The following is a 26,912-nucleotide window of genomic DNA, read 5'->3' as shown; positions in this document are numbered from 1 at the left end:
CTTCCACCAGTTTTTGTTGTCCTACTACGTAAAAAAAACTTCATAAAATATTTTTCCCTGTATAATTTACCCCACATACTCGAGAAGATCCTCAAAAATGTAACTGGTGATATTTTGACATTATTTTCGTTGCTTTGCGAGACAAAAACAAAACACTGAAGAACAGAACAGACTATTGAGAGCAGTATGTTATCCAGCGAGTGACCCTTGTCTGTCTCCATAGAAACTACAAAACGCTCTGGATAAAGTGGCGCAATGGCCGAAGATCAGTCTGCTGAGGAGGTACTTGACAAAAAACCTAACAATAACTAGTATTGTGTTGTAGAGTTATTATTCTTACTTCTATGTGTAGTATAAACAATCTCTCTATTTGTCCATGCTTAAACTGCGACCTTAACCATGTATTACTTTCATTCACAGACTACATTTGTTGTGGACGAGATTACCACGGTTATCAAAGAAGTATTTACTACTCCAATGTGTAGACATGAAGTCAATCTTTAACTATCAGTTCAATCACTTTGATTGCATGAGTAAACATTTTGAAATGTAAATGATCAATATTCATTGCAATAATCATGTATTACGGGGTCTTTTGATTACAGGCTGTTGAAAGCACCATTGGAAACCACTCTTACCAACACAACAAAATCAACCAGTGGATGTCAAACATTGTAGAGTCAAGTCTGAGCCAGCTAACAAAATTAGGAAAACCTTTCAAGTACATAGGTATGGTAACAGGCAATTTAAACGACAATAATACTTATGTAAACAAACCTGTATGTTTTTCCAAATCCACTCTTCTGTTTGTTCAACCAGTTATGTGCATCATACTGCAAAAAAATGGGGCAGGTTTGCACACTGCCAGCTCGTGTTTCTGGGACAACACTACAGATGGTAAGATGTATTGTAAGAAAGAGCAAGTATTTCAGATTTGATTTCTTACTTTAAATAATCCAATCATTATCGAAAAATAAAAATTAATGACATTGATTTATTTTCCACAGGGAGCTTTAGGTGGGAGAATAAAACCATATACTGCATAGTTAGTGTTTTTGGGCTTGCCATCTGAGGATGAATATCAACATGTAGGCCTGTCTCCTGTTCAAAGATTTCTGAACCTTTTTGAAAGCCTCATAAACAAGCAATGCTGTCCCTATTCAATTTATAACTTGAATACATTTATTTCCAATTCTAAATCTGTATGGCTTTTCATAGTATATAAAACCAATTAAACTTAAAATGGATCCTGTTGAGTCATTTTCAGCTATGGGTCTGATGTGTATACAACACAAGTAATAGAATATGTATTTTCGTAATCTTTTGTTGTTCTTTTTTATTTGACCTTATTTACAGATATAAACATTCACAACTTAACAATCAATGTACCTAATTCTTGCAGCAAAGAACCAAAATTGTATCAATGATATAAAAAATACTATGAAAGTCTCTCAAATAAAAAAGGTGGACAAGAGTTTTACTGCCTTTTTGCCCAGCAAAAGCTTATGCTTTAGTTTCAGAGGGTAAGAGATCAAGAATGGAGGCAAAGGACTTTGGCCTCTCTAGAACCACCACAGGCTTCAAGAACTGAAGCTGTTTTATAGCTTGGTCGCCACAGCCCGCTAAAGCCCTCTCCAAAATCAGACGGAGATTCTGGATAGAGGTACACTCTCCTTTAGAGATCAAGTGCCTCAGAGGGGATGACCGAAACTTGCGGCTTCGAGAGATGGGGGCTCCTCTCTGAGTGTTTTCTTTGACCGAGCAGTTCCGTCTGAAACAATCTCTGCGTCGAGGTGGATCAGGTTTGAGACAAGGATTAGTAACTACTGCAGCCCACGGCTTTTCATATTTGATCTCCTCCTTCTCTTTAATGAAATTCAAGAATGACGACTCAAAGCCCATAGGTTTGTAAGTTGCAATGTCAAAAGTTCGTGGTGCTAGACTGTGCGCTACAGGATCCTTTGGGATTGGCAAAAGAGGGACTGGCGGTGGTGGTTCAGAGAGTTCATTCCTCCGTCTGAGGGGCTGCCGAGTTGGGGTGGGAACTGATATGGAAACAGTAGAAGGAATGTTAATAGATTTACTGTCTTTATCAGAGGGTTCAAATGAACTTTCATCAACAGCAATTCTGAGGGTAGAGGGTGGTGAGAGGTCAAGCGGTGGAGGTCGAATAAGGGGAGGTGCTGTTAACTCAGAGTCTGACCTGTCTTTGTTGCTTGGACTCTCCTCAGAAACAGGCTCTTCAGGGTGCCCGCTTGACTTTGGGGAGCCATAGAGCAAACCTTCAGCTGCAATAAGCAAACTTGTGTCGGGGTGTGGCTCCCCTGAAAACTCAGTTACTTCATGTCCCTTTGATTCGTTTTTGATTGAATGGAGGCTCATTGGCAGTGATTGGCCACCTGGGGTCGCAGGCTCAGACTGATACTCCATCTTGAGGACGCCATTTGGAATCCTTGTTAAATCAGGTATAGCAGGCACAGCAGATTTCTTTTGTATAATCTCTTCTAACTTTTCTGCAGTGTAACATAATTTGTCCTTATTATCAGTCAACTCTACGCGTGTAAGTTTGTGAACCGCAATATAATGTCGACTCAAACTACTCATTCTAGTTACTACAGAGTCACAGTTCTGTAACATGCAAGGGAAGGCCACAGACAGGCAGCGGTCTTGGCACATCTGCAAAGCCTCCTCATGTGTTCGGAAGACAATCTGGTCAAATCCTTTTTTTTTTTTTATTGTAGGTGTCTTAGGTACTCTGTCCTCTGCATTTTCTTCAATGGACTCAAAGTTCTCCTCAGACGGAGCGATTTCCTGATCCTCGATGCAGCATCTCAAAGGTTGCTTGAGAGGCAGCTTTTGGGAATCTTTCAATGACTGGGAAGGTGAGATGATCAACTTCGTTTGGCATCCATTTTTTGACTCCTCTTTTTTAGGTGTGCTCTGGAGACGCACGACAAGGGAATCAGATGGATCACAGTGCCTATAGAACACATGCTTTTTATAGCTCATTTTGAACTTGCTGTTCACAGAAGTAGCAGCTGGATTCAGTGAAGTCTGGTTCTGGTGAAACTGACTTGTGTGACGCAAGAGGCTGCTTTTGAGATGGTAGGACTCATTGCAGTTAGCATAGGTACACTTGAACCTTGTTATGGGCTCCTCTGATGAGGCCATCTGTCTTTTTGGTATGTTCTTAGATTTGCAGGACACTTTTGATGTAATTTTCTTTCTGTTGAAGTTGTGCTCTTTACGGTAGTGTTTAGTAAGACTAGACAAGTTGTTAAATTGCTTATCACATCCTTTGTGTTCACATGGGAAGCACAACTGTGAGCGGTTATAGTGATGCACTAACTGAAGGTGGCCAACAAGGGCATTCTGATTACCGAAGGCAGCATTGCAGTTTTTATGCACACAATGAAAGGGTTTATTGTATTTAGTGAGGATGTGGCTCAGATTCCCTTTTGCGATCAAGCGACGGCTTCCCCTAACATCAACCGCTTCGTGGTTTACATCAGCATCAGTTTCAGAAGGGACTTGCCTTTTCTCTTCAGCTTTAACTTGTCCATTTTTCTTATCTAGTTTTCTTTTCCACAACTGATAATCTTTTTTTTGGCATCTCTGTTGCCAAAGGTGTTTGTCCCGTATTTTGGTTTTAATGTCATCCATCTTCAAAGATTGTGACTTCTTCCTGTTCCTTATTTTAGATGACAACACAGATGCTTTATCAACTAGTCTCCTTTTAAAACTGCAGCTCATCTGTTCAACAATAGCTTTATTTATGTGATGCATCTGTATATAGTGGATCATCAATTCTTTTTTGTTTCTGTAGCTCTTGGAGCAGAGATGGCACTTGAAAGGCTTGAATATTTGAGGATGAAACACCTCCATCTCTTTCACCGCTTCCTCAGAGTAACCATGAATCTTAATGTAGTGGTGCATTAAAGCACGACTAGTAACACTTTGGTAGTGGCAACTCTTAGCTTCGCAGGTGTAAGGTTTGGTTGTGGCCTGCACAAGGAACTCGCTTTGTGGTTGATTGTTCCCCAAAACAGAATCTTCAGTGCCATCAGGTGTTTTGAGAGGCTCAAATGTTTCAGATTGAAACACCTCCATCTGTTGCACTTTCTCCTCAGAGTATCCATGAATTTTAATGTAGTGCTGCATTAAAGCACAACAGGTAACGGTCTTGTAGTGGCAACTTTTGGCTTCGCAGGTGTAAGGCTTGGTTGAGGGGTCGCTTTGCGGTTGCTCCTTCTCAGAGTCTTTAATGTGGTCATGTGTTTGTGACAATTCTGACTTGCTTGACAGCCTCTTTGAATCACTACTCACTACATGAGATCTCACCTCTTTTTTGTTGTTTGCTGCTTTGGCAGGTGACCTTGCATTCAAGGTAGGTGTGCAAGTGCTCTGTGAATTACGCATAGCATATCTAGTGCTGGGAGAATTAAGGCTTAGTTGACTCAATCCAAGCATGATTTCGGTAAATGCTGCACAGAGTTCCACATTTGAAAGGGTTGCATCACAATCTACAGACTCAGGAGCAGGCGAGATATCCTTTTTGTGATTGGATTCCTCTGTAGATAAGCTTTTTAGAGTCTTATCCTGGCCACTTTGATGCAATTCATTGGCTTGAGTCTCTGAACGTTGTTCTTGTACTTTTTTCTTGCTTAATGGATTCTCCTCGTTAAACTCACCTGAATGAGCAATTTTTAAGTGCTTCTGGAGTTCTCTTGCAGTAGTGAAAGTCCTTTTACACTTTTTTAAGCCACATGTAAACTTTCTCCCATCAAAGCAGACAGCAACGCACGTCAACGAGACCTTAGATTCACTGTTCGCCAAGAGCTGTGAAGAACTTGAACCAACCTTTTGGACACCATTCTCTACTTCTGCCTTTGACCCAGAACCCAAGTCACTTTCTACAACTGGAAGCAAGAGTTTCATTCTCATTTTTCTCTGTGTCTCAAAGTCTTTCTCTGTGAAAGTGATGTCATGAGTGGCCAAGTGCTGTAGAAATTCCCTGCGAGAGTAGAAAAAGTTATTGCACCCTGCGCTGGTGCAAGTGTAAGCTGCATCGCGGAAGTGCTGTGCCTCATGGTGGTAGAGCTGCCCAAGGTCACAATAAGAGAAACTACAGCCTTTCAACTCACAGCCGTAAGACAAACGGAACCCATGACTATGCTTATGTGCTATAAGTTCATTGGTGGTATCAAAACGGGCACCGCATCCTGTGATTACACATATGTAAGGATGATCTCCATAATGGACCCACCGGTGCTGGCGATGGTGATGGGCTGTCATGAAGGTCTTTCGGCAGAAAGTGCACTTCTCCCGGCGGTCTTTCATCTCCAGATAATGTTTCAAATTGGGGTCTTCACTATCATGCTCATTTTTTATGTGTACACCCAAGTACTTAAAAAGTTTAAAATTCCTTGAGCAGTTAGTGGCTGGACACTGGTAAACATCACGATCCTGTAACTTAAAGTATGCGTTGATGTAGTCAAATGTAATATAGTCATCGTCTACTTGCTTATCAGGCACACTGGCAGCTTGCTCTAATATATGTTCTAATACAACAGGGTCATGGGTGGACTGATAGTACATGGCAAGGGAAGGGTCTAAAGGAATTTGACCAGGCTCTAGCTCATCCAAACTATCCTCCTTGAAATAATGTTGCAGGTCCACCTTCTTCTTCACTTTTTTCTTTTTCCAGTGACCCTTTGCAGGAATCTGAATGTGTTTTTTGGAGTGGGGCGCAAACTCCTTTTTACTTTTAAACTTTTGTAGACACACAGGGCATGTCCACATGTCATTTTCCATGTGTTTTCTGGCATGGTGACAGATTCTCGTCTCCACCACTTGTTTATGGCATATCTGGCAGATAAATTTATCCTTCTGATGCATTTCGGATTTCTTAGAGACGTCTTGGGAGTCTTTTTTCTTTGAGACTTTTTGTCCCTTTTCCATTTCCGTTTTTTCCACTCTCTGCTCTTGCTCAGTGCTGCTAAATGCATTAACCTTACATTCATTTTCTCCCTCCTTCCCAACCTCTTCATTCAAAACTGCTCCAAGATTACACAGCTCCTCGGGTGCTTCTTCATCCTCTACTTCTTCCTCAGGTTCCAGCCCCAGTAACTGAACACAGTAGCGTTTCAATGTCTTCCAGTCCCAGAATTCAGGGTCAAATGGCCAATGTGCTTTCAGAGAAAGTAAAAGCTCGCAACGCAGAGAATTTGGAATAATGGCATTCTCCTCATCATATTTTTGATCAGGACGTGTGTAGAGCTCCTCAAGGACATCAAAGGCTTCCTGAGCAGGACTTAAGAGGAATTCTGTAAGCTGACAAGCCCTTATCACCTCCAGATCATCAGGCAGGAGACAGACAACAGCTTTGCAGACCATTGTTTTTGCATCTACATCATCTTGCTTTGGAAGCCGAAGAGCCTTCACACACAGGTCAACTGACACTGCTAGGCCAAGCTGCATTGCCTGAAAAATACAATAGACAAAAAATTCAGAAAAACCTTAGTGTACATTAAAGGGATAACCAAATGAGGGAGGAAACAAGTCTATTTACCTCTGTCTGAATTACACGAATGAGGAATAGGAGATGGTAGATAGTCCTGGCAATGGCTGCAAACTGGAGACACCGTTCAATAAATGATTCAAGGGACACATCAATTCTTCTCTGCAGTTTGCTCCAAAGGAGGGTTAACTCCCTGACAGAAACCATAGAAAAAAAAAGCTTCATTAGAGAAGACATCTGAACAAAACAAATTCACCCATTCATGGCCTTCACTCCGTAATTTACCTGTGCACCCTAGTGTTGCACGATATACCAGTACTAAAAATGTATCACTATACCCTGCAGTAAAAACGGTATGATTGCACAGATTTTATTAGCACAGATACTTTAAGAATGACTGTTTTAATTTGAGCCATATTACTGTGTTGTGTTGAGCTCTATGCTTCCACAACCTACAGGCACACTGTGCATGCCAAACTTTTTGTTCTCTCATATTTGCTGCTTTAAGATATTGACACTTTAGAGCAATAAAGAAACATGCATGAATGAAAAATCAGGATGTGCTTGATTTTCAAATGAATTAAGCACAATGAACTGCAAAAAAGAACTCAAGTGGTTCTCGCGCTGTCTGACACATAATCAAAGTGCATGAAGTGCACTTGAAGTGGCAGAAAGCTGCCACAGCATGCGATTCCGAATTCAGTTATCTTTCGTGCTTATTGCGCAAATACACACATAATAAATGTCAAAATGCCCGCCTTGGAGAGTATTCACGTGAACACAGTCGGTTTTGTCTGTGAACGTTAACAGTTAAAAGGAAATTGGATGTGTATCAGTATATTGGGAAAGTTGGGGTACTCAAACTCGTACAAGAGCCTGGACTCGAGTACAACTTTGCACGGACTTGAGGCCTGTTGCAAAGAAGCTATTTGAACAAACTCGGAGTTTCAGAGTAGGTTTGGAGTTGACAAATCCATATAAATCCAACCTGGTTTAGATCAGGTTCAACAGGCTCACAACGCTCTGTATAAACGTTCTGTCAACTCGGGTATAATCCAGAGTTTGCGATTAACGTCTCTGAAAGCGAGTGCACCTGAAAGTGTGTCATGTGCAGTACACACTACACAGCCAATCATACGGAACATGGAGAGCATCACATTGATTCACCTCTCACGAGAGAGCTGTGCTATTCAATTCTGTTGAAGATTAAGAAATCATTATGAAAATAAATATTATGAAGTTAAATGCATTTACATGGCAGGAATAAACACTGCTGCTACAGCGAAAGTTTGTGAAGGCAGTGGAAAGAAAAAATCTGACTATATCAATGCATGTGAATCAAACAAATGGGCCTAATAATTTATATAGTTTCACAAAGAGATCAAAAGAATACACGTAAGCTTAATCTGTTTTAAAGCTTTATATATTAAAGCATGTATTATATTTATTTTAATTTAAAACCAAAGTTTAATATTGTCAATTAATATAATTATATGAATATATTGTATGAATATACATAATTATAATTCATATAATATAAATATAATAAATAATTTGCAGCAAAAGATGAGCAATAAAATAGGGATGTCCCGATCCGATCACGCGATCGGAAATCGGGCCCGATCACGTGGTTTCAGACTCGATCGGAATCGGACGTTACCTCCCGATCAGGACTCGGATATATGTAAATTAGGGGTGTAACGGTACATGTATTCGTAATTATTGAACCGTTTCGGTACGAGGCTTCCGGTTCGGTACGCATAGAAACCGAACGATTCCTAGGACCATTTTTCCTGCAGACAAAATCCGCGCTGGCGCGATCAACACAACGTTGCGCAACATCAAATGGCAAACGTAATGAAAGCGGAACGAAACTGCGCTTCTCATTATTTTGTGCTTAACGGACCATTTAACAGTTCGGACCAGCAACATCTGTGCAGCGCGAGATCAAGCGACACTGTGCTAAGAGATCCAGTGAAGAAAACATTTGAATTCTCCACTGAAGTAATAACATCGCTGCGAGATAGTGAGAAGCATTCACATTTCTCTGTTATTAACCGTAGATCTCTATTAGATCAAACAGCGCTGACGGAACCAGGAGCCAGGAGAAACATTGTGCCGTGAATGAACATGGATTTAATGTTGCACTTCAAAACTCAAATATTAGGCTATATAAATATATATTTAAATGTTATTTTTAATGTGATTACCAAAACATTATTTGTTCATCCTTCAAAGATTACCCCCATTTATAAACCTGAAAGTTTCAAGATGTAGGAAAACTCAAACTTATTTAAAAATAGTTTTTCTTTAAATAAATAGGAAATTTCTCTGGCATTTCTTTCTTTTTGCTGTATCGTATCGAACCGCAAATTTTGTGAACTGTTACACCCCTAATGTATATATATATTCTCATAATTTTTTTATACACTTTTAAAACATTTTTATTTTTTGTTTACATGCCTGCCGGGTATTTTAAGTTGAGGTGCTATTTGTTTTTATATTAGACTTTTTCTATATTTACTGTTGCACTAAAGTCCAAAAGTGAAGATTTTATGTTATTTATTACTTGATTGTTCAAGCTACCTCACCGAAGTTTTTTCTCTCTTCTTTATTCTTTTTTTATGTATTATATAAGTATCGGATCGGACTCGGTATCGGTAGATACTCAAAATCAAATGACTCGGACTCGGACTCGAGGGCAAAAAAACCTGATCAGGACATCCCTACAATAAAATGTTTTCACTATAAACTGCTTTAATTTGGAGTGAGAGATACAGGGGGGAGTGGCTTTATTGAATCTTTATTTACAGCTGATTGGTAGAGTTTTGGTCCACTATCTCTAGCCCAGAATCTCTTAACTTCGGAGCAGGTTAGCCGTGTAGCATAAGTTACCATAGCAACGAAACCAGCTAAAAACCAATCCACCTTCTTGAGGCCGAAAAAACTGAGTTTGCTCAAACTAATATTGCACCTGGGTAGAAACTAAAACCGGCTTTGTGCAACAGGCCATTGGAGTGGATTTTTACTCGGACTTGACTTTGTCATGAGCGTTTGGGACTCGAAATATGTAGTCTGACTCAGACTCGATTGGTTAAAGACTGGTTAAAGATCATGTTTTTTTTTTATGCTTTTATTTTATTTTTTCATTATCTTAATATTAAGATAAAGTATTACTTTAATTTAGCAGGTATTTTTTTATTTTTTATTATTTAAAACGTTATGTTAGATTTATCTTGTCTGATTGTGAATTGGTTTGGGTAGTTACTGGGGGTAGGTCTTGATAAGCCTAGGGCTTCTACCTATCCCTTTTCGAACAGGTTGATTATTATGCTAAAAAAATATATATATATATATTTTTTATTGTTTTTGTGTTTAATTATTTGTATGGATACTTCATACGTATTGCTGTCTTTATTTATTTATTTTATTATTATTTTTATTAATTGTTCGAAATAAAGATTTCATTCATTCATTCATTCATTCATTTCATTCATTCATTCACTTGTACTTGACTAAGCCGGACTTGAACCCAATACTATATATTGGATCCGTGCATTAGGTCTTAAAGTGGCAGCAGCCTAATAAACATGCTGTTGTCTATGCTGTTAATGTTAATCAAACAACAAAAGAAAACGAGTCACTCGCTGCTCTTGATTAAATTACTTTATATCTTTAAAGGTCCCATTCTTCGCGATTCCATTTTTCAAACTTTAGTTAGTGTGTAATGTTGCTGTTAGAGCATAAATAATACCTGTAAAATTATAAAGCTCAAAGTTCAATGCCTAGCGAGATATTTTATTTAACAGAAGTCCCCTTTCAAAGCATACAGCGAACGGCCGGTTTGGACTACATCCCTCTACTTCCTTTTTTGAGGTAACTAGAACAGTTTTTTTACTAATCTCCGCCCACAGGAATACACAAAAAAAGGGGGCGTGGTCTTGTTGCGCTCCCACGGAGAAGAAGCACTTCAGCAGCGCATGCATCTCCAATTTATGGTAAGAGGCGTGACCTTTCCGGGCAACGTGCGATAAGCTGCTGTCGAATCACAACACAAGAACCGCTGGCACAATCAGAACTTGTTACGTATTTCTGAAGGAGGGACTTCATAGAACAAGGAAGTCATCGGGCCGTTTTTTGGACAGTGAAAACAGCGGTATACAGATAAGTAAATTGTGTGAAAAATACTGTGTTTTTTTACACGCGAAACATGAACACATGTTATATTGCACACTGTAAACACAATCAAAGCTTCAAAAAAACATGAAGAACGGGACTTTTAATAAGGATCAATGTATTTTTAATTCTCTCTCTCTGTGCGTGCGGCTGTGGTCACATATAACGCGCAAATCCCGATTTTTGCCTCTTATTCTGGGTTTAAAATAGTTTGAATGTGTAAATTGGCAAGACAAAACTCGTCCAAATTATAAACTTTCACTCAATAATGGTTAAATTTAGCAGTTAATCCGGGAAGCACATGCGTGCCGAACCATGGGGCAGCTGGTCGTACGGATCACGGATCAACTGCGATCCGTTTCACCCCTAATGTTATAGGCATGACATCACCCCAAATTACATAGTAAAAATCTGACCCTGTCAAAAAAGGTGCAGTGCTTTTTGCAATTGGGTCGGGTCATGTTCACACCTTAAATTAATCGTACCAGAGTTCGTTTGGAACGGGACCGAGACCACCTCTTCAGCTGGGTCTCGGTATGGTTATTTGGTCCGCACCCGAGTGCGATTGCTGTATTCACACCTGCCCAAAAAATCTGCACCAAGGGGGGAAACGAACTTGAGTTCGATTCAATCAAACCAAACAAGTCAGATGTGAATACACCCGTAGTTAAATATACATACAAAGACAGTTCAGTGAGTTTTGGTTATAAAAGGTCCTCACCAGGAACAGTACAAGCTGTCTTGCTGTAGCTGCTGTGTAAAATATGTGGTGCACAGGATGAAGGCTGTGCTCTCATCCCCCTCAGAATCCATGTTGCAAATAATGTCCAGGACATCTTTTGCATCTATTCTAGAAATCTTATAGACAAAGGGAGAGATGATAATATAATTTAGTTTATTAACAAACACACCATGATGAAGTTCAACCATATCAGACAGACACAATCATTAAGTAAAACTGTATACTTTACCTCTAAAATAGCTTCCTCACCAGGCAGCATCTGGCACAGTTGGGTGACAAAGGTTTGGCGAAAAGTAGACTGACTAGGCAGGAGGCAACAGTTAGCACAGGCTTTGTTGAGGATCAGTGCTTTCTCTACCTCCCCTACTTTCTCCAAGTGTTTTATCCGCATTTCCATAAAACCTTCTCCCTCCAAAGCAAGATAGGCATTCACTGTTCCAGAGGAAGGCAATGGTAAGTAAACAGCTGACTGTGTTTTAATGCAGATATTAACATTGTTGTAAGGTCTGACTTTAGACATCACATACTTTATTAAAAATCCCTTAAACTGGTTAAACTTCAGTTTTTACTTCAGACATTTTGTCTAATAAAATGTCAGCCTGTCCACATCGCAGAATAAACCAAAAACAAAACTTTCAATCAAAGAAAAAGAAATGACATGTTGAGATAGTTAACCCTTATTGTGGGCATAATGAAAAAAATTGCAATAATATAGTGTTATTCACCCTCATCTGGGTCGGTGGGCTGACCGGTAAGAAGTGAGACCATGACAGGATTATTCCAAGCTCCACCTTCACCTGTGATGTTCAGAAGGGCATGCAAATCTGTACTGCCATACTGCAGCATGGCCTCATGGGCCGCCTGTAAAGAGTACAACCACACATTGAAAAATAATATATAAAGTCTATAGCATCTGCCTGCAAATAGTGTCCAGAAACCGGACACTGAATGTTAGATCAAATGCCACTGTATTTTTTCTGTATTGTCCAGGGTGACTGTACTTGCTATACAGATTCCCACTGGAAAATGTATGTCTAAATTTCTGTTCAGTACAAGCCTGTCTTAGCTCATTGAACACCAGTACACACTGTCTGCGACAGGGGTCTTTAATAGGGGACTGGCAACATTTGGCGGAACTTTATTAAAGTCAAACCCTAAATGGCAGGCCCCTTCAATAATAAATTATGAATACATTAAAATAAATGCATTCAAATAAATGCAAATTAATATATTAAAGGCCCCCTGACATGAAATTTTCACTTTCTGAGGTTTTTTAACATTAATATGAGTTCCCCTAGCCTGTACAGGTCCTTCTCAAAAAATTAGCATATTGTGATAAAGTTCATTATTTTCCATAATGTAATGATAAAAATTTAACTTTCATATATTTTAGATTCATTGCACACCAACTGAAATATTTCAGGTCTTTTATTGTTTTAATACTGATGATTTTGGCATACAGCTCATGAAAACCCAAAATTCCTGTCTCAAAAAATTAGCATATCATGAAAAGGGTCTCTAAACGAGCTATTAACATAATCATCTGAATCAACTAATTAACTCTAAACACCTGCAAAAGATTCCTGAGGCTTTTAAAAACTCCCAGCCTGTTTCATTACTCAAAACCGCAATCATGGGTAAGACTGCCGACCTGACTGCTGTCCAGAAGGCCATCATTGACACCCTCAAGCAAGAGGGTAAGACAGAAAGAAATTTCTGAACAAATAGGCTGTTCCCAGAGTGCTGTATCAAGGCACCTCAGTAGGAAGTCTGTGGGAAGGGAAAAGTGTGGCAAAAAACGCTGCACAACGAGAAGAGGTGACCGGACCCTGAGGAAGATTGTGGAGAAGGACCGATTCCAGACCTTGGGGGACCTGCGGAAGCAGTGGACTGAGTCTGGAGTAGAAACATCCAGAGCCACCGTGCACAGGCGTGTGCAGGAAATGGGTTACAGGTGCCGCATTCCCCAGGTCAAGCCACTTTTGAACCAGAAACAGCGGCAGAAGCGCCTGACCTGGGCTACAGAGAAGCAGCACTGGACTGTTGCTCAGTTTTGCATGTCATTCGGAAATCAAGGTGCCAGAGTCTGGAGGAAGACTGGGGAGAAGGAAATGCCAAAATGCCTGAAGTCCAGTGTCAAGTACCCACAATCAGTGATGGTCTGGGGTGCCATGTCAGCTGCTGGTGTTGGTGCACTGTGTTTTATCAAGGGCAGGGTCAATGCAGCTAGCTATCAGGAGATTTTGGAGCACTTCATGCTTCCATCTGCTGAAAAGCTTTATGGAGATGAAGATTTCATTTTTCAGCACGACCTGGCACCTGCTCACAGTGCCAAAACCACTGGTAAATGGTTTACTGACCATGGTATTACTGTACTCAATTGGCCTGCCAACTCTCCTGACCTGAACCCCATAGAGAATCTGTGGGATATTGTGAAGAGAAAGTTGAGAGACGCAAGACCCAACACTCTGGATGAGCTTAAGGCCGCTATCGAAGCATCCTGGGCCTCCATAACACCTCAGCAGTGCCACAGGCTGATTGCCTCCATGCCACGCCGCATTGAAGCAGTCATTTCTGCAAAAGGATTACCGACCAAGTATTGACTATTGAGTGCATAACTGAACATAATTATTTGAAGGTTGACTTTTTTTTTTTGTATTTAAAACACTTCTTTTATTGGTCGGATGAAATATGCTAATATTTTGAGACAGGGATTTGGGGTTTTCATGAGCTGTATGCCAAAATCATCAGTATTAAAAACAATAAAAGACCTGAAATATTTCAGTTGGTGTGCAATGAATCTAAAATATATGAAAGTTTAATTTTTATCATTACATTATGGAAAATAATGAACTATCACAATATGCTAATTTTTTGAGAAGGACCTGTATATGGTCCCCAGTGGCTAGAAATTTCAATCGGTGTAAACCGAGCTTTGGCTATCTTTCTCTGCCTTTGAGAAAATGAAAGCTAAGACGGGCTGATCTTGAATCTCCTCCGTATGACGTCATACGGAGGAAAGGTAACCTCCCCTTTCTCTGCTTTGCCCGCCCAGAGAATTTGGCTCGCCCATGAGAAAATGAGCTAGGAAGTACGAACGTGCGAGCGTGATTTGAGTTTTTCCTCGAGAGATATCATGGCTTGCAAACGAGCGAAGCATGGCAGTTGATCAGGGTTCGGATGTACAAATGAACACAAAAGTCAGAGGCCGGTTACACTGAATCCCACAGCAGAAACGCCCCTTCAAACAGAGCGTTCAAATCAGAGGCTAAAATCAGGCTAGGAAAATGCCTTTTATTACTAAATTATGACTATTTTTGATCTAAAAAACATACTAACATTATAAGGGCAACCCAGGAAACATTATAAAATAATCCCATGTCATGGGACAAAACATTTAATGTAGAAGTACAGTGAGATTTTGTACATCAAAATTATTATTTTAGTGGCTTTATGTTGTATGCATCATGAAGCATGTAAATACATAAATATGCTACTATAGGGGTGTAATGGTACACGAACATGACGTTTCAGAGCAACGGGGAGAAAACTAAACATAAAATTGCATCTTTTTTAATTACGTTTTTTTTTTTTTTACATGTGTATGTGTTTAAATAAATTTGATTATAATTAATTTTCTTAAGGATAAAAAAAACTATCTTAGCTAATGCTGTAAACTATATTGGGAGCCCTTAATTACACATTACTATAATATTAAAGGTTATAATTAACAACAGAGCCCAAATTATTAAATTTAGTTGCCATTTATTTTTAGATAGAATAATCAACACTGAAAAAAAAAACTTACTGTAAATTACACAGGCAAGGCAAGTTTTGCATTAACTTTATCTAATTATCTAATTTTCTACTCAAATTCATTTTTGAAATATAATAATTTACACAGTGGCTTGTTTTCATGACAAATTTATTTAAACATACATTAAATAATCAAGACATTACTAACAGGTTAAGTAAATATAATGAATAGGCTAATATAGTGCATATGCTTCTCTCTCGAGTTCATTTCTCTAGTGAACTAACCTGCAGTCGACACTAAATGCCTGAGGTAAATGTAATGCTACGTGAGATAGTATTCTGTTTTATCTCTGGAAGATGTTTTATTGATACCTTTCCGCAGTTGAAACACTGGTTGAGAGACGTAAAGTATTGGACTTTGGATCGCCTGCTGTGACTGAATGTATTCGTCGTGCGACTGCATGCACCGGAGCGTGACGTCCGTACTGTACTGTTCGGGATGTATACATGTACAGTTACACCCCTACTACATGTCACCCCTTTTAATTCTTTAAAGGGGTCATATAATGGTACATGCACTTTTACAAGTTGATTGTACTGAAATGTGTGTTGGCAGTGCCTGTACACAACCATCATAAAATGATAAAAATCCATCCAGTGTTTTTTTTTAAATCTCCTTATATGTTTTCCCCTGCCTCAAATCGAGCCGTTCGACCGTGTGACGTCACACGGTCGGACGCCCCTCCCACGATTGTTGATTGACAGCAGCGTTTCAACACAGACCCGCCCTCGCTCGTGAGCGAATTGTCAATCATAGTCCGCACGGACGGCCGCGGTCATTGTTGATACGCTGGAGCACTGTCTATGAGCAGAATGGCGTCTGAGCGATTGTGGTGTTCTGTTCTTGGGTGTAATAACGAACACAGCAGTCATTTTAATGTTCCTAAATCCGAACCGCTGAAGACGCAGTGGCTGAGATTGTTTTCGAGCAACGTCACTGCTTTCATGTTTGCGCGAATCATTTCACACCAGACTGCTTTATAAAGGAGGGTCAGTATAAAGCTGGTTTTGCTAAGAAGCTGCTCCTGAATAAAGGATCGGTACCAACTATTCGTGTTCCTGCTGAACCTCCAGAAGAACTGAAGTGAGTGTAACGTTTTAATAACCTTTATATTAATCTTTGCAAATCGCTAGCTGCACGCTTCACAATGAATGCGTCTAAGGTTTACACTCAGGGTACATTACGGCATGTTTTCTATGTACGATGTTCTCAATATAATTCATAATCCCAGTGTTTCCTCTAGGATTTTTTTCCAGCCGTGGTGGCAGGCCCATTTCGCCAGGGAGAGGGGGCGTGGCCCATGAGTGATATTCCCATTGGCCACGCCCCCTTATCCCAGGTGTTTAAACCTCCCCTAAGCATTATAACGTAAAAAAGGCTCCAATAAGAGCGGCAAAGCGATTATGCGCATCCCGTGCGCAGAATGATGCACTTGAAGCAACATGAAGTCACAGCGCGCAGCGCTTGGCATTGAAAAGTTCAAAGCACAAAGCGAAGAGTTTATATCTATCTATTAGGGCTGGGCGGTATGACGGTATATATCGTTACCGCGGTAGAAAATATCAACCGTAACAGATTTTTTTATTCCGTGTATACCGCGACATGCAAATAAGTGGCTGTGGTTAACTCACGTGCAACGTGCGTGAGACTGAAACACTGCGAATTGTAAAAAGAAACACGGAGAAAGCAGATCAAGAGGATCCACAAAGGAATTACATTTTCTAAAGGGTTGTTGTTGTTGTTAACGTGATATTTTCGGGGGGAAAGGCGCAACAGTTAACTAGAGCAGTGCAGCACCCAGGCTACAGATTAGAGGAGTGCACGCTCGCAACGGGGAAAGCTGGACAACAACAGTTCATATATCAATATCGTAACGAATAGACGTTACGTTAAATAATCTATAGTTATCTGCATCTTTCCGTCTCTTATGTATAGTTTTTAAACACGCAAACAGTTGCCGCCCGTGGTAATGAACAACCTGCTTGTTAAAGTAAATGTATAATTCTGTAGCCTATCTTAGGCAAAATTACTAAATATGCATCGCGAGTTATATATTTCTAACTCCAAACAATTGACCACCGAACCAGCTGATAAAATCTTCCTTTGATTCGATACGTGATTTGACACTCAAATTAACCGATCGCATTTTACTGATGCAGAAGACGCGCGCCTGCACACGCACTGAGGGAGCGCGGTGCGTTCACCGGGCTATGGTCAAATAATGACGCAGTTACAAGGTGTGTATAATTTAAACTAGGCTACTTTGTCAACACTAACAGTAGATGCTGTTCGGTTTTCAAACTGCGGCTCTCCTTCTAGTCACTTCTGAACTTCTATTGATTAAAGCGCAGGGTGACGGGTTGCCAGATATCACAAAAAGAGCAAAACAAGCCCCTTAAAAACGCAGTGTAGCCTAAGCAGACATGGCAAAAATGTACCGGGGAACACATTTAAACATAACTAGTATTACTATCCTACAAAATTAAAAGGAAATAACTAATTCATCATGAATAGAATAGTTCAATATAAAGCATAACATGAGATTGAAAAATTATTCAGAAACACTTTATTTAAAGTTTAATTGCACCTATGAGTTGTATTTAATATCAATCAGTTGGGGGCAGTTCATCTAAAAGTTGATGAGTGTGTTTTGTTTATATTTAGCTATCTAAATAGTTTACCAAAGAAATAATTTACCAAATAAGAGAAACAGATAACAATGTGAAGTAGGCTACTTTTCATTTCTAAAGTATTTGGGTTTATTTATTATACAAAGCCCTTTTTGTCGATTTTTCGAGAATAACTACATATATAAATAACTATATCGTGAAATATATCGTTACCGTGAAATAAAATTAGTCATACCGTGAAATAGAATTTTGGTCATACCGCCCACCCCTACTATCTATGCTTAATGTATTATATTTATCTATGCAACAGTTTATTGAGCCTTTTCTTTTAACAGTTTTAAATTTCAGTTACAGTGCGCATGAAGAACAATTCATAGCGCTCTCTACTCAAGTGATGTAGCCTAATCTAACAGACACCCGGGAGAAAGGAATATGATTTAGAAAGCGCTATAAACTCCAGCAAGATAAAGTAAAGACAACTATAGACCTTTATCTACAAATAAAGTATAATAATGGGAACATTGATCTTGAAGAGAGTGTCGTCGTGTTACTGTCGTAACTCGTAACCGAACGAGACGCGCTGTTTGAATGCTGAATGGAGGAGAGATGAGTTTCCATTAACTTTAACTGAACGACTTAAATATTCATTTTTACCTCACATTATACTATTGAATGACTTTAGAAGTCTTGGAATATAGTGCGAAAACTTTATGGTGCTTTACAATGTTTTTTATGCCTTTAGCTTAACAATAACACAATAGTAGGCTATGCACAATATCGGACCTCACTGAGAAGCTGCAGCCGTGGCGGGATGATTTTAAGTGTGGCGGCCCGCCACGGCAGAATGAATGTAGCGGAAACACAGTAATCCCATGTTTATAATGAACAACGCCTTATGGTTATTGTGTTACAAACGGTGTACGCACAGAACAGAGAGGCGGGGTGAGCAAAACTCATTATCATTTAAAGGCATATGCACTGAAATGGCGTGCTGAAAACAGAGCGGTTTTTCACCAGTTAAAATAAGTGTTTTCTTACAATACTAATGAGAATTTTAATTAAAGTATATTACAAACTTTTAATTTAGACCCTAAATAATCATATTAGCTTGTACAAAAATGGCATTATATGACCCCTTTAAGGATCCATAAAATTTTAATCTTGCCACTTCTATACAGTCAGAATTAAACTTTTGAGCTATCTTGGAGAACAAATTCATTATTATATCTTACCTGAACTGAACCATGGAACTGCAGCCAGGCTTCCAAAGGTATTTCATTTTGAGGCACAGACAACAACAATTCAAGGCAACTCCTGCAGATGATCACAACATTTGGAAAGAATTATGTCAACATAGTTTTAAAAGGTATACTGCTTTTTTATGAACAAGTGAGCCAGCAGACAACTGGGCAGAATTTAAATTGTGTTTCTGAATGTTTGTGAAAAGAAAAAATTATCCTAAAAATAGCACTTACAATGCAAGTCTTTTGAGCACAAGGGCAACATTGGGGGAGTCGCCTGTGAGATGTGGCCTGGCAGCAGCAAAACAGTTGATTGACAGACAGTAAACTTCCAATAGAGGCAATCCGTGTTCCACTGAATTCCTGCTCCCAGCGTAATGCATTAGAGCCTACAAGAATAACCAAATAAACAAGATCATAAAAATAATCAAGCCATTTTAACACCACACTCAAGTCAAGTCCAATTTACTGCTCTTCAGAGGTCCAACAGATATAAAAAAACACAAACAATAGAAGTCTGTTAAAGTGTAACCCAACTTTACATCTAAATTCATGCTGTATGAACCATTTTAACAATTTCTATGCATATGTACACTAACATTCAAAAGTTTGGGATCAGTACAGGTGTGTTTTCTTTAAAGAAATTAATACTTTCATTCAGCAAGGACGCATTAAATTGATAGTTATGACAGTTAAGACATTTATAATGTTACAAAAGATTTAAATTTCTTATCTTTGAAGTTTCTATTCATCAAAGAACCTGGAAAATGCAGTTTCCACAAAAATATCAAGCAGCACACCTGTTTTCAACATTGATGGGTTTTTTTTTTTTACTTTTTCACTCATGGTTATTCCAAAAACACATCTGGGAGTAAGATCAGTCAACTCAGAGTATGTTCACGTGAACACACAAAGACATTCTTAACAGAGCGTCTAATCCACAAGTCAGCATGGAAACAGAAGCATTCTTTTATGGCGATTTACATTTAGTCTAAATCGCCAACAACTGGGCGGTTGGTTGTGCAATATTTTTTTTTTTTATTAATACTGTGAACAATTTTCACGCTACATCATAAATGAAAAACAAAAGACTGATTGAACTAAAAAACTTTTTTTCCTAAAGCCATTTTGCTTCCACATTAGACTCATCATATGTAGTTGTATTATATTATAGAAATACTATACATTATATAAAAAAAACATCCCATTGAAAAAAAAAAACCAACCTCTTGAATGCCGATCGTGTGAGATGAGAATAAAACAGATTAGAGAAATAATAAACATCGCTTTCTGTAAAAAAAAAGTGATTTATAATTAAAAACAACTATATTGTGTGAAATGTGCCCCGCCCAGTGAAGCCTTATCAATAGAGCATGCATGTGCTTAATAGCAGCTCTGAAGTAAACTAACCTTGGAACATATATAACCTGTTCCAGAGTAGGTTTTGTTCAGAGAAGTTGCTGTTTACTTCATACCCCGAAAGTTACCTCAGTTTTTGAAACCAAAAGTTGAGGTTATCTGCATGCTTGTCCATAAACCCAGGTCTGGTGCATAACATGCTTTGTGGATGGTACTAGTGTATACTCCTTGTTCTTTCATATTCATAGAATCTCCCCCATGTGTCATCATGATAAATAAATGTAGCCTTGGTGAGCATAAGAGACTTATGCTCACCAAACAGACTTAAAGGGATAGTTCACCCAAAAATGAAAATTAGCCCATGATTTACTCACCCTGAAGTCATCCTAGCTCTATATGACATATGCCATATGAAAAATATATCCACATTTAAAACTTTATCGACTAAAATAACTAGCTTCTGGCAAATGGAGCACTTCAATCATAAATGGATGCACTTTGATGGACTTCCAAAGACATACAGCCATTCACTCCCATTATAAAGCTTGGAAGAGCCAGGACATTTTTTAATATAACTCCGATTGTATTCGTCTGAAAGAAGAATGTCATATACACCTAGGATGGCTTCAGGGTGAGTAAATCATGGGCTAATTAAAAATTTTGGGTGAACTATCCGTTTAAAAACATATATTGTTTTAAAAAAATCTTACCAACCACAAACTTTTGAATGGTAGTATATTATGCTCAAAAAACAAGACAAAGGTGGATGAGGCCTGACTTCTGCAGAGTGCTGACAAGGGTCTTTTGAGAGCCTGGCTCTAACATGTTAGCATACTGTCTTTACCAAAAATCTACGGGTCCACACAAGGGAGGATGTGAGGAGAAACCCCAGATACAACACTTCCACAGCACTCCATCTGTGCTGGGATGCTCTGATTGGACCTTAGGGATGGAAGCAGATGTAACTAGAGCACTGAGCAACTCCAGATAACCTCCTTGTTCCTGATGTACACATTCAAACTCTCCTTTCACAAACATCAAGCCTCAAGGATGTTAAATCCCAGCTGATATCTTATTATAGAGAACAAGCGAGGAAATGCCATATTTAACCTCTACGACTAAGATTAGGAGAGTTTCCCTCTGGGTAACTGGGTATAGCCCTGTTAACAAGTGTCACCCCAGAGCAGCTGGGATGCTTTCTTCTGAGACTATCACTTGAGTGAAGAAGAAAAAAATCGTAGTGGTTAGTTAGATCATTATTCTGGTAATGTCAAAACAACCTAGTAAACAGTAAAAAGTACAAAGTATAGCATGACAATAGCAATTTGCAGTTTCAGAAGACTATAAAATTGACCTCATTGGATTCAAACTAACAAAGGCACTGTTCTAAAACATTTAGAGCTTGTCCACTTCAGACCACTTCCAGAGGTAACTCGACCGGATTGCTTTAGTGTAGATGCTCAAGTGATTGAATGTGTTCGAACAGCCACAAAAGACCGCCAACTCAGCCTTCTGATTTAATGCGTAAACATTATGGGAAGCATGCTAGCCAGACGGGATTTAAACTTTATTGGCATTAAGACCAAAGTTTGGTTTGAAGATGAAAACGTACCAAGCACAATGTTCTCTCACCTTCCTGATTTCTATCACACACACACTCACAGCTCTCGGAGTGGTCTTGCAGTTGTTTGAAGCTGCATATGTTTTGCCGTCTTCTCCGGGGGTGTTCATATGTAAATTGCGTGAGCTTATTTTGTCCATTAGATCGAAAGATCTGAAAAAACCCATACATTTACCCACCCATAGACACTGCCCTTTGAAGAAATCAGGACAGAAGTGGTTGTATTAATGAATTACACTCTTCTGTAAATAGAATATCGAACTGGAGATCACTAAACTGCAAGCTTACCGGTGTTTTCAGAAAGCCAGTGATTTTATCCACAGTGAAGAGATCGTGTGCACATGCTTGCCAGGTTGAGAAAAAGTAAAACACTTAGGGTGCTTTCACACCTGGATCGATTGGAGACGTTGTTCCGAAACAAAGGGGCGTTTCCCTTTTGGCCCGGTTCGTTTGGTCATATGTGAACACAACAATTGCACTCTGAATCGGAACAAAACAACCGAGCCGAGACCGCCTAGAAGAGGTGGTCTCGGCTCGATTCCATACGAACCCTGGAGCGGTTCGTTTGTAGTGAGAACACAACCGACCCACGAACCGGAACAAATCAATATCGGAGTTTTTCCGCCTTTGCGCGGCACTGCTCGACGGACCGTTCATAACCCCTCTCTTTCATTTTATAGCTGATCTTCTTGTACACTTCGGTGTTCTTGTGTGTAGTGTCCAACATCCGGGAGATGTGCTCTTCCGACCAAATATCTATGAGGCATTTCACCTCTTCGTAGCACCAAGTCAACCCGCAATCATTTTGTGTTAGGCTACTGTTGTCATGACGATGTCCCACAATGGAATGCGCGACCTGCACGCATGAGGTAGTGACGTAATGGCGTAAGGAAAGCCCTGGAAGGGTGCGCGATTTGGACCGCTTTACAACCAAGGGGGTAATCCATCGACCGGAAGTTGAAGTCGGCCGGGTGCCGCCATCTTGTAGCAGAACTTCACTTGCGTTAGCATTTCCATTGACTCCCATTCATTTTGGCGTCACTTTGATAGCGAATAACTTTACATCTGAGGCGTTTAAAGACTCCATTTGTCCATTATTAATTTCTAAAGAAACACGACAATGTATAAAAGGCTCCATTACCTTCTATGTTACGTTATGGCCCCGTAGAAACAGATTTAGTAAAAATAGGCTAACGACTGCGTCATAACCACTCGACTCTGTCGCGCTGTACAGAAATTACCGTATAGACAGAAGTAGAAACTCGCGCGCAATCGGGGGGACGTCGAGGCATAAAGTCAAGGGAGAAGCCCATAGAGAGTTGTAAAGCTGCTCCTGCTGCGAGCTCATGGACAGCTAATACTCACGATCTCCGGCTCTGCAAGTTTCGGAAGGGAATGATTCAGATTCCTCTTGGCACAGCCACTAGAAGATTAACGTCTGTCAGACAGGTTGCTCACGTCATCAAGCTTAGTTTGAGTCGGTTTGAGTCTGCGCGTCAGGAACGGAAGTGCTCAAAAATCGCTAAAAATGGGCTTCAACTGTCTCAACTGAGTTCCAATGAGATGGCTCTGTCCATTTCTTTTACTGTCTATGTTTACAACAGTGTGGTGTGAACAGAGTGACGTATTAAATTGATTCGGAACAAAGTATTCTGTTTCGGATCTGTTCCGGAACAAAACAAATCGATCCGGGTCTGAAAGCACCCTTAGTTAGCAGATATTTCCGTATTGAACAAGTTTGAAGCTCTGATTGAGGGATTAGTTATGTTCCTCTGAGGGCCAGATTAAACCTTGTGCTAGCCTATATATAATATATTATATTCATTAGGCTAATTTCAGCACATTTCCACTTTGTTTTAAACGCTGTTCTTGTATTCAAATTAAGCGAGGTACACTGCTCAGTACAGGCTGCGGAATTGATAGAGAAGCAGCTGTATCGATACTTGTATCGACAAGTAGTATGTAGTATGGCCTAGCAGACAGGTAGTATGTGTGGCAAGTGATATCTGTCAGGACAGAGTCCTGCTGGATCGGTTGCCACAGCAACAATGAAGCTGAGGAAAACAGGCAGAGCTGAGATTCAAATGTAGTCTCCTAAATGGGGCCTGTGGGTTCCCAATGGGATACTTTTAATGTGCTTGTTATGACCAAATTACGCGTTCAGCCCCAACACTGAAAAATTTGCATTATGGTGTTATAGAGACACACACAAAAGTCTTTGCATGATTGACATGTGCTGTCACAAGAGTTTTTAATCCATGAATCATGACAACAACAAAAAATGCAATGCGTAATCATTTTAACGTAGCCGTACCGCAAAATATTTTTATAAAGGTAAACTTTTTTCCAACTAAAAAGAGGCCCCTGAAACCCCAAACTTTGCATTACTGAAAAAGCTTAAATTGGTTTCTAGAATTTATGTGGGGTTCATTAATCTGTCAGACCAATTTTTTGTTCATTCCAAAAAAGTCTGAATGCAGTTTGCATTGAATATTGATGTGTGAATGTTCCAAACTTTCAAAAAACCCTTTTAAACATAACCAAACTTGGTATATGTTGCGATTATGGCTTATTAATAGCATGTATTGCAATACAATGCACTCTGAGTTCTCTTATGTTTACATTTGCATAATCCCGAATAATTTCTGCCGTTACAGTACAACATTAATGATGAAACAAGGTGGAGCTTTTTCAATGCAAGATAGAACAAGGAGCATAATACACTACCATAAGTTTGGGGTTTGAATTTATTTTTGAATTAGTCAATTTTAGGCTCATGTGATAATACAGAAAACAGTAATATTATGATATATTACAATAAAAATCCTTTTTTCTATTTTAAAATATATTAAATCTATTTTTTTCCTGTGATGGCAAAGCTGGCCAATGCAGCCATATCTTCAGTGTCACATAATCCTTCTAATATGCTGATTTGGTCCTCAAGAAACTTATCACAGTTGAAAACAATTGCACTTCGTAAAATTGTGGAAAACATGATACATTTTCTCAAGATTTATTGATGAATAAAAAAATAAAAAAAAAATTTATTTGAAATAGAAATCTTTTCTATTTTTCTGTTAGTTCTCTTTTGTAGAACTAACAAGAATAAAGGTGCAGCAAGCAATTTCTGAGAATTTCCCAAATAAACTATTTTGTGAATATTTGCTAGAAGTCTGTTTTGTGTGTGCTGAAAAGAAATTGTGTTTGCACACAGTCATTGCCTGTGTAAATAGGAGAAAAAACAAAGTGGATAGGACAGAACACCACAACTCTCTTGTAGCCAATCAGCAAAAGCGGGCGTATACATTCATGATGGGAGAGGAGAAAGTGAGTATAATTGGAAAAAGAAGGGAATGATCAGGCAAGAGCTAAGGCCCTGCATTAATACTGGGGGAAAAAAGCGTAGAGGTTGCTTTGTTTTTGCTCGATACGTGAGTAATATTGGTTTTGCTATGTTTGACAGAACCAAGATATGCTGAATCACAGTCTGATGTGCCAGTCATGTTGCATAGCATGTTACGTTATTTTGGAGGCAAAGGAATGAAGCCAAGGCTATGTTTGATTGGGTGTTGATTTCAAATATCAACAGTGTTTCTCAGAAATCGCTTACTGCACCTTCAATATAACATGACTGAAATTTGCCTCAAAATAGTATTTTCAAATCAAAATAGTTAAATTAATGGTCTATTTCAAGCCATGAAAAAAAAAGTTTACTAAAGAGATCAAAATGCTTTCACTAAACACAAATGCATACATACACTGTTCCCTGGCTGTAAACTTTGACAGGTAGTACTGGAGTGCAAAATTTTACTTAATTGTACTCCTATATTAAAAACAGTGCCAATCATCATCAATATTATATTACAATAATATTCTAGAGGGCTGGTACCAAAAAACAACAGTGTGAACGAAAACTGAACTAAGACCCAATCATAAAAATAGATCTCAGTGTGAATGCAAAGAGAACTGGGTCTCTTAAAAGGGGTCTGAGTTTGGACTCGAGGAACTCAAACACTCCCACTGTTGATTAGAAGTGACACGTGACATCAAAGTTAGTAGAGATGAGACATGCACAAGATAAACACAAACGAGCCCCACCCCACTAACGTGCTGTACCCCGGTTGAAGATATACCTGTTCAAACAAAACATGGAAATGCCGTTTACAGCAGGCCCTTAGAACCAAATCTCTAATACATGATTTTACAGATCCGCAATCGTAAACACAAACTTATATCCGCATATACGGGGGGCAGGGGGAAGCGTGCAACATACTATGCACAGTATTAGCTAACTAACACAACCAAACACAGCCTGTTAGAAAATGAAACTTAAAAGCTTGCATCGTCTCTTATTTTGCTGGTCATTGGGCGTGCATGCCAACACAATTCGCTTGTAATTAGGCTCACTAAGCGGCCCACGCGTCAAGATCACATCCACGCATGGTCGGTTGCAGCCACAACTCGCATCTGGTTAAGTTAGCTAACGCCAGCCGCCACAGCTCTGAAATGTTGCATATAAACAATTCGCATGCATGCAGCGTTTTCGGCTGCGCGTACCTGGCAGAAGTTGTTGCAATACTCCGTGGACGATTCTTCAGAAACGTCTTGCTGCCGAAGTTCGGCTTCGAGTTGCTGAAGGGTGGCTTGCAGACCCTCCATAGCGAAAAATGTGTCCTCGTCGAGCAGCAGGCTGTGTCGGCCGCTCCAGTCGAGCTCCGCTTCTGCGTTCTCATCCGCCATGTTCACTGGCAGCCACGGCGCGTACGCACACATGCGGTCATGTGACGGTGAAGGGCCTCCTGCTCC

At 39.5% G+C, this 26,912-nt stretch overlaps 2 protein-coding genes across 4 annotated transcripts; one reads left to right on the top strand and one right to left on the bottom strand.

The window, feature by feature from the left end:
• The first annotated feature begins 255 nt into the window (after positions 1 to 255).
• Positions 256 to 1,225, top strand: LOC130097468 (dynein light chain Tctex-type 1-like). Of its 2 annotated transcripts, XM_056264327.1 has the most exons (5): positions 256 to 282; positions 421 to 462; positions 606 to 729; positions 820 to 897; positions 1,008 to 1,225. In XM_056264327.1, exons 1-5 carry the CDS (start codon positions 256 to 258, stop codon positions 1,070 to 1,072), a joined length of 336 nt encoding a protein of 111 aa, XP_056120302.1. In that variant the 3' UTR covers positions 1,073 to 1,225. The 2 variants fall into 2 exon arrangements, with proteins under 2 accessions (XP_056120302.1, XP_056120303.1); XM_056264328.1 differs by lacking the exon at positions 421 to 462.
• Positions 1,226 to 1,321: 96 nt separating this feature from the next.
• Positions 1,322 to 26,897, bottom strand: rlf (RLF zinc finger). 2 transcript variants are annotated; one of them, XM_056264325.1, is made up of 9 exons: positions 26,664 to 26,897; positions 19,361 to 19,515; positions 19,118 to 19,199; positions 12,164 to 12,299; positions 11,668 to 11,870; positions 11,418 to 11,554; positions 6,572 to 6,713; positions 2,204 to 6,483; positions 1,867 to 2,045 (listed from the first exon to the last, which is right to left on the bottom strand). In XM_056264325.1, exons 1-9 carry the CDS (start codon positions 26,877 to 26,879, stop codon positions 2,006 to 2,008), a joined length of 5,391 nt encoding a protein of 1,796 aa, XP_056120300.1. In that variant the 5' UTR covers positions 26,880 to 26,897; the 3' UTR covers positions 1,867 to 2,005. The 2 variants fall into 2 exon arrangements, with proteins under 2 accessions (XP_056120299.1, XP_056120300.1); XM_056264324.1 differs by having other exon boundaries at positions 1,322 to 6,483; positions 26,664 to 26,894.
• Positions 26,898 to 26,912: the final 15 nt, after the last annotated feature.

This window comes from Rhinichthys klamathensis, unplaced genomic scaffold (assembly GCF_029890125.1).
Source record: "Rhinichthys klamathensis goyatoka isolate OS25496 unplaced genomic scaffold, OSU_Roscu_1.1 h1tg000220l_1, whole genome shotgun sequence".
NCBI classification, from domain to species: Eukaryota; Metazoa; Chordata; class Actinopteri; order Cypriniformes; family Leuciscidae; genus Rhinichthys; species Rhinichthys klamathensis.
This window is presented reverse-complemented; position numbering and strand designations above follow the sequence as displayed.

Excerpts from the sequence above, each read along its gene's own strand:
- rlf (XM_056264324.1), bottom strand. The coding sequence starts at position 26,879 with ATGTGTGCGTACGCGCCGTGGCTGCCAGTGAACATGGCGGATGAGAAC. Across the intron at positions 11,555-11,667 it reads GTGAGGAAGCTATTTTAGAG|ATTTCTAGAATAGATGCAAA; the intron begins GTAAAGTATACA and ends TTTGTCTATAAG. Across the intron at positions 6,714-11,417 it reads GACAGCTTGTACTGTTCCTG|GGAGTTAACCCTCCTTTGGA; the intron begins GTGAGGACCTTT and ends GGTTTCTGTCAG.
- LOC130097468 (XM_056264327.1), top strand. The coding sequence starts at position 256 with ATGGCCGAAGATCAGTCTGCTGAGGAG. Across the intron at positions 283-420 it reads AAGATCAGTCTGCTGAGGAG|ACTACATTTGTTGTGGACGA; the intron begins GTACTTGACAAA and ends TTTCATTCACAG. Across the intron at positions 898-1,007 it reads CTGGGACAACACTACAGATG|GGAGCTTTAGGTGGGAGAAT; the intron begins GTAAGATGTATT and ends TATTTTCCACAG.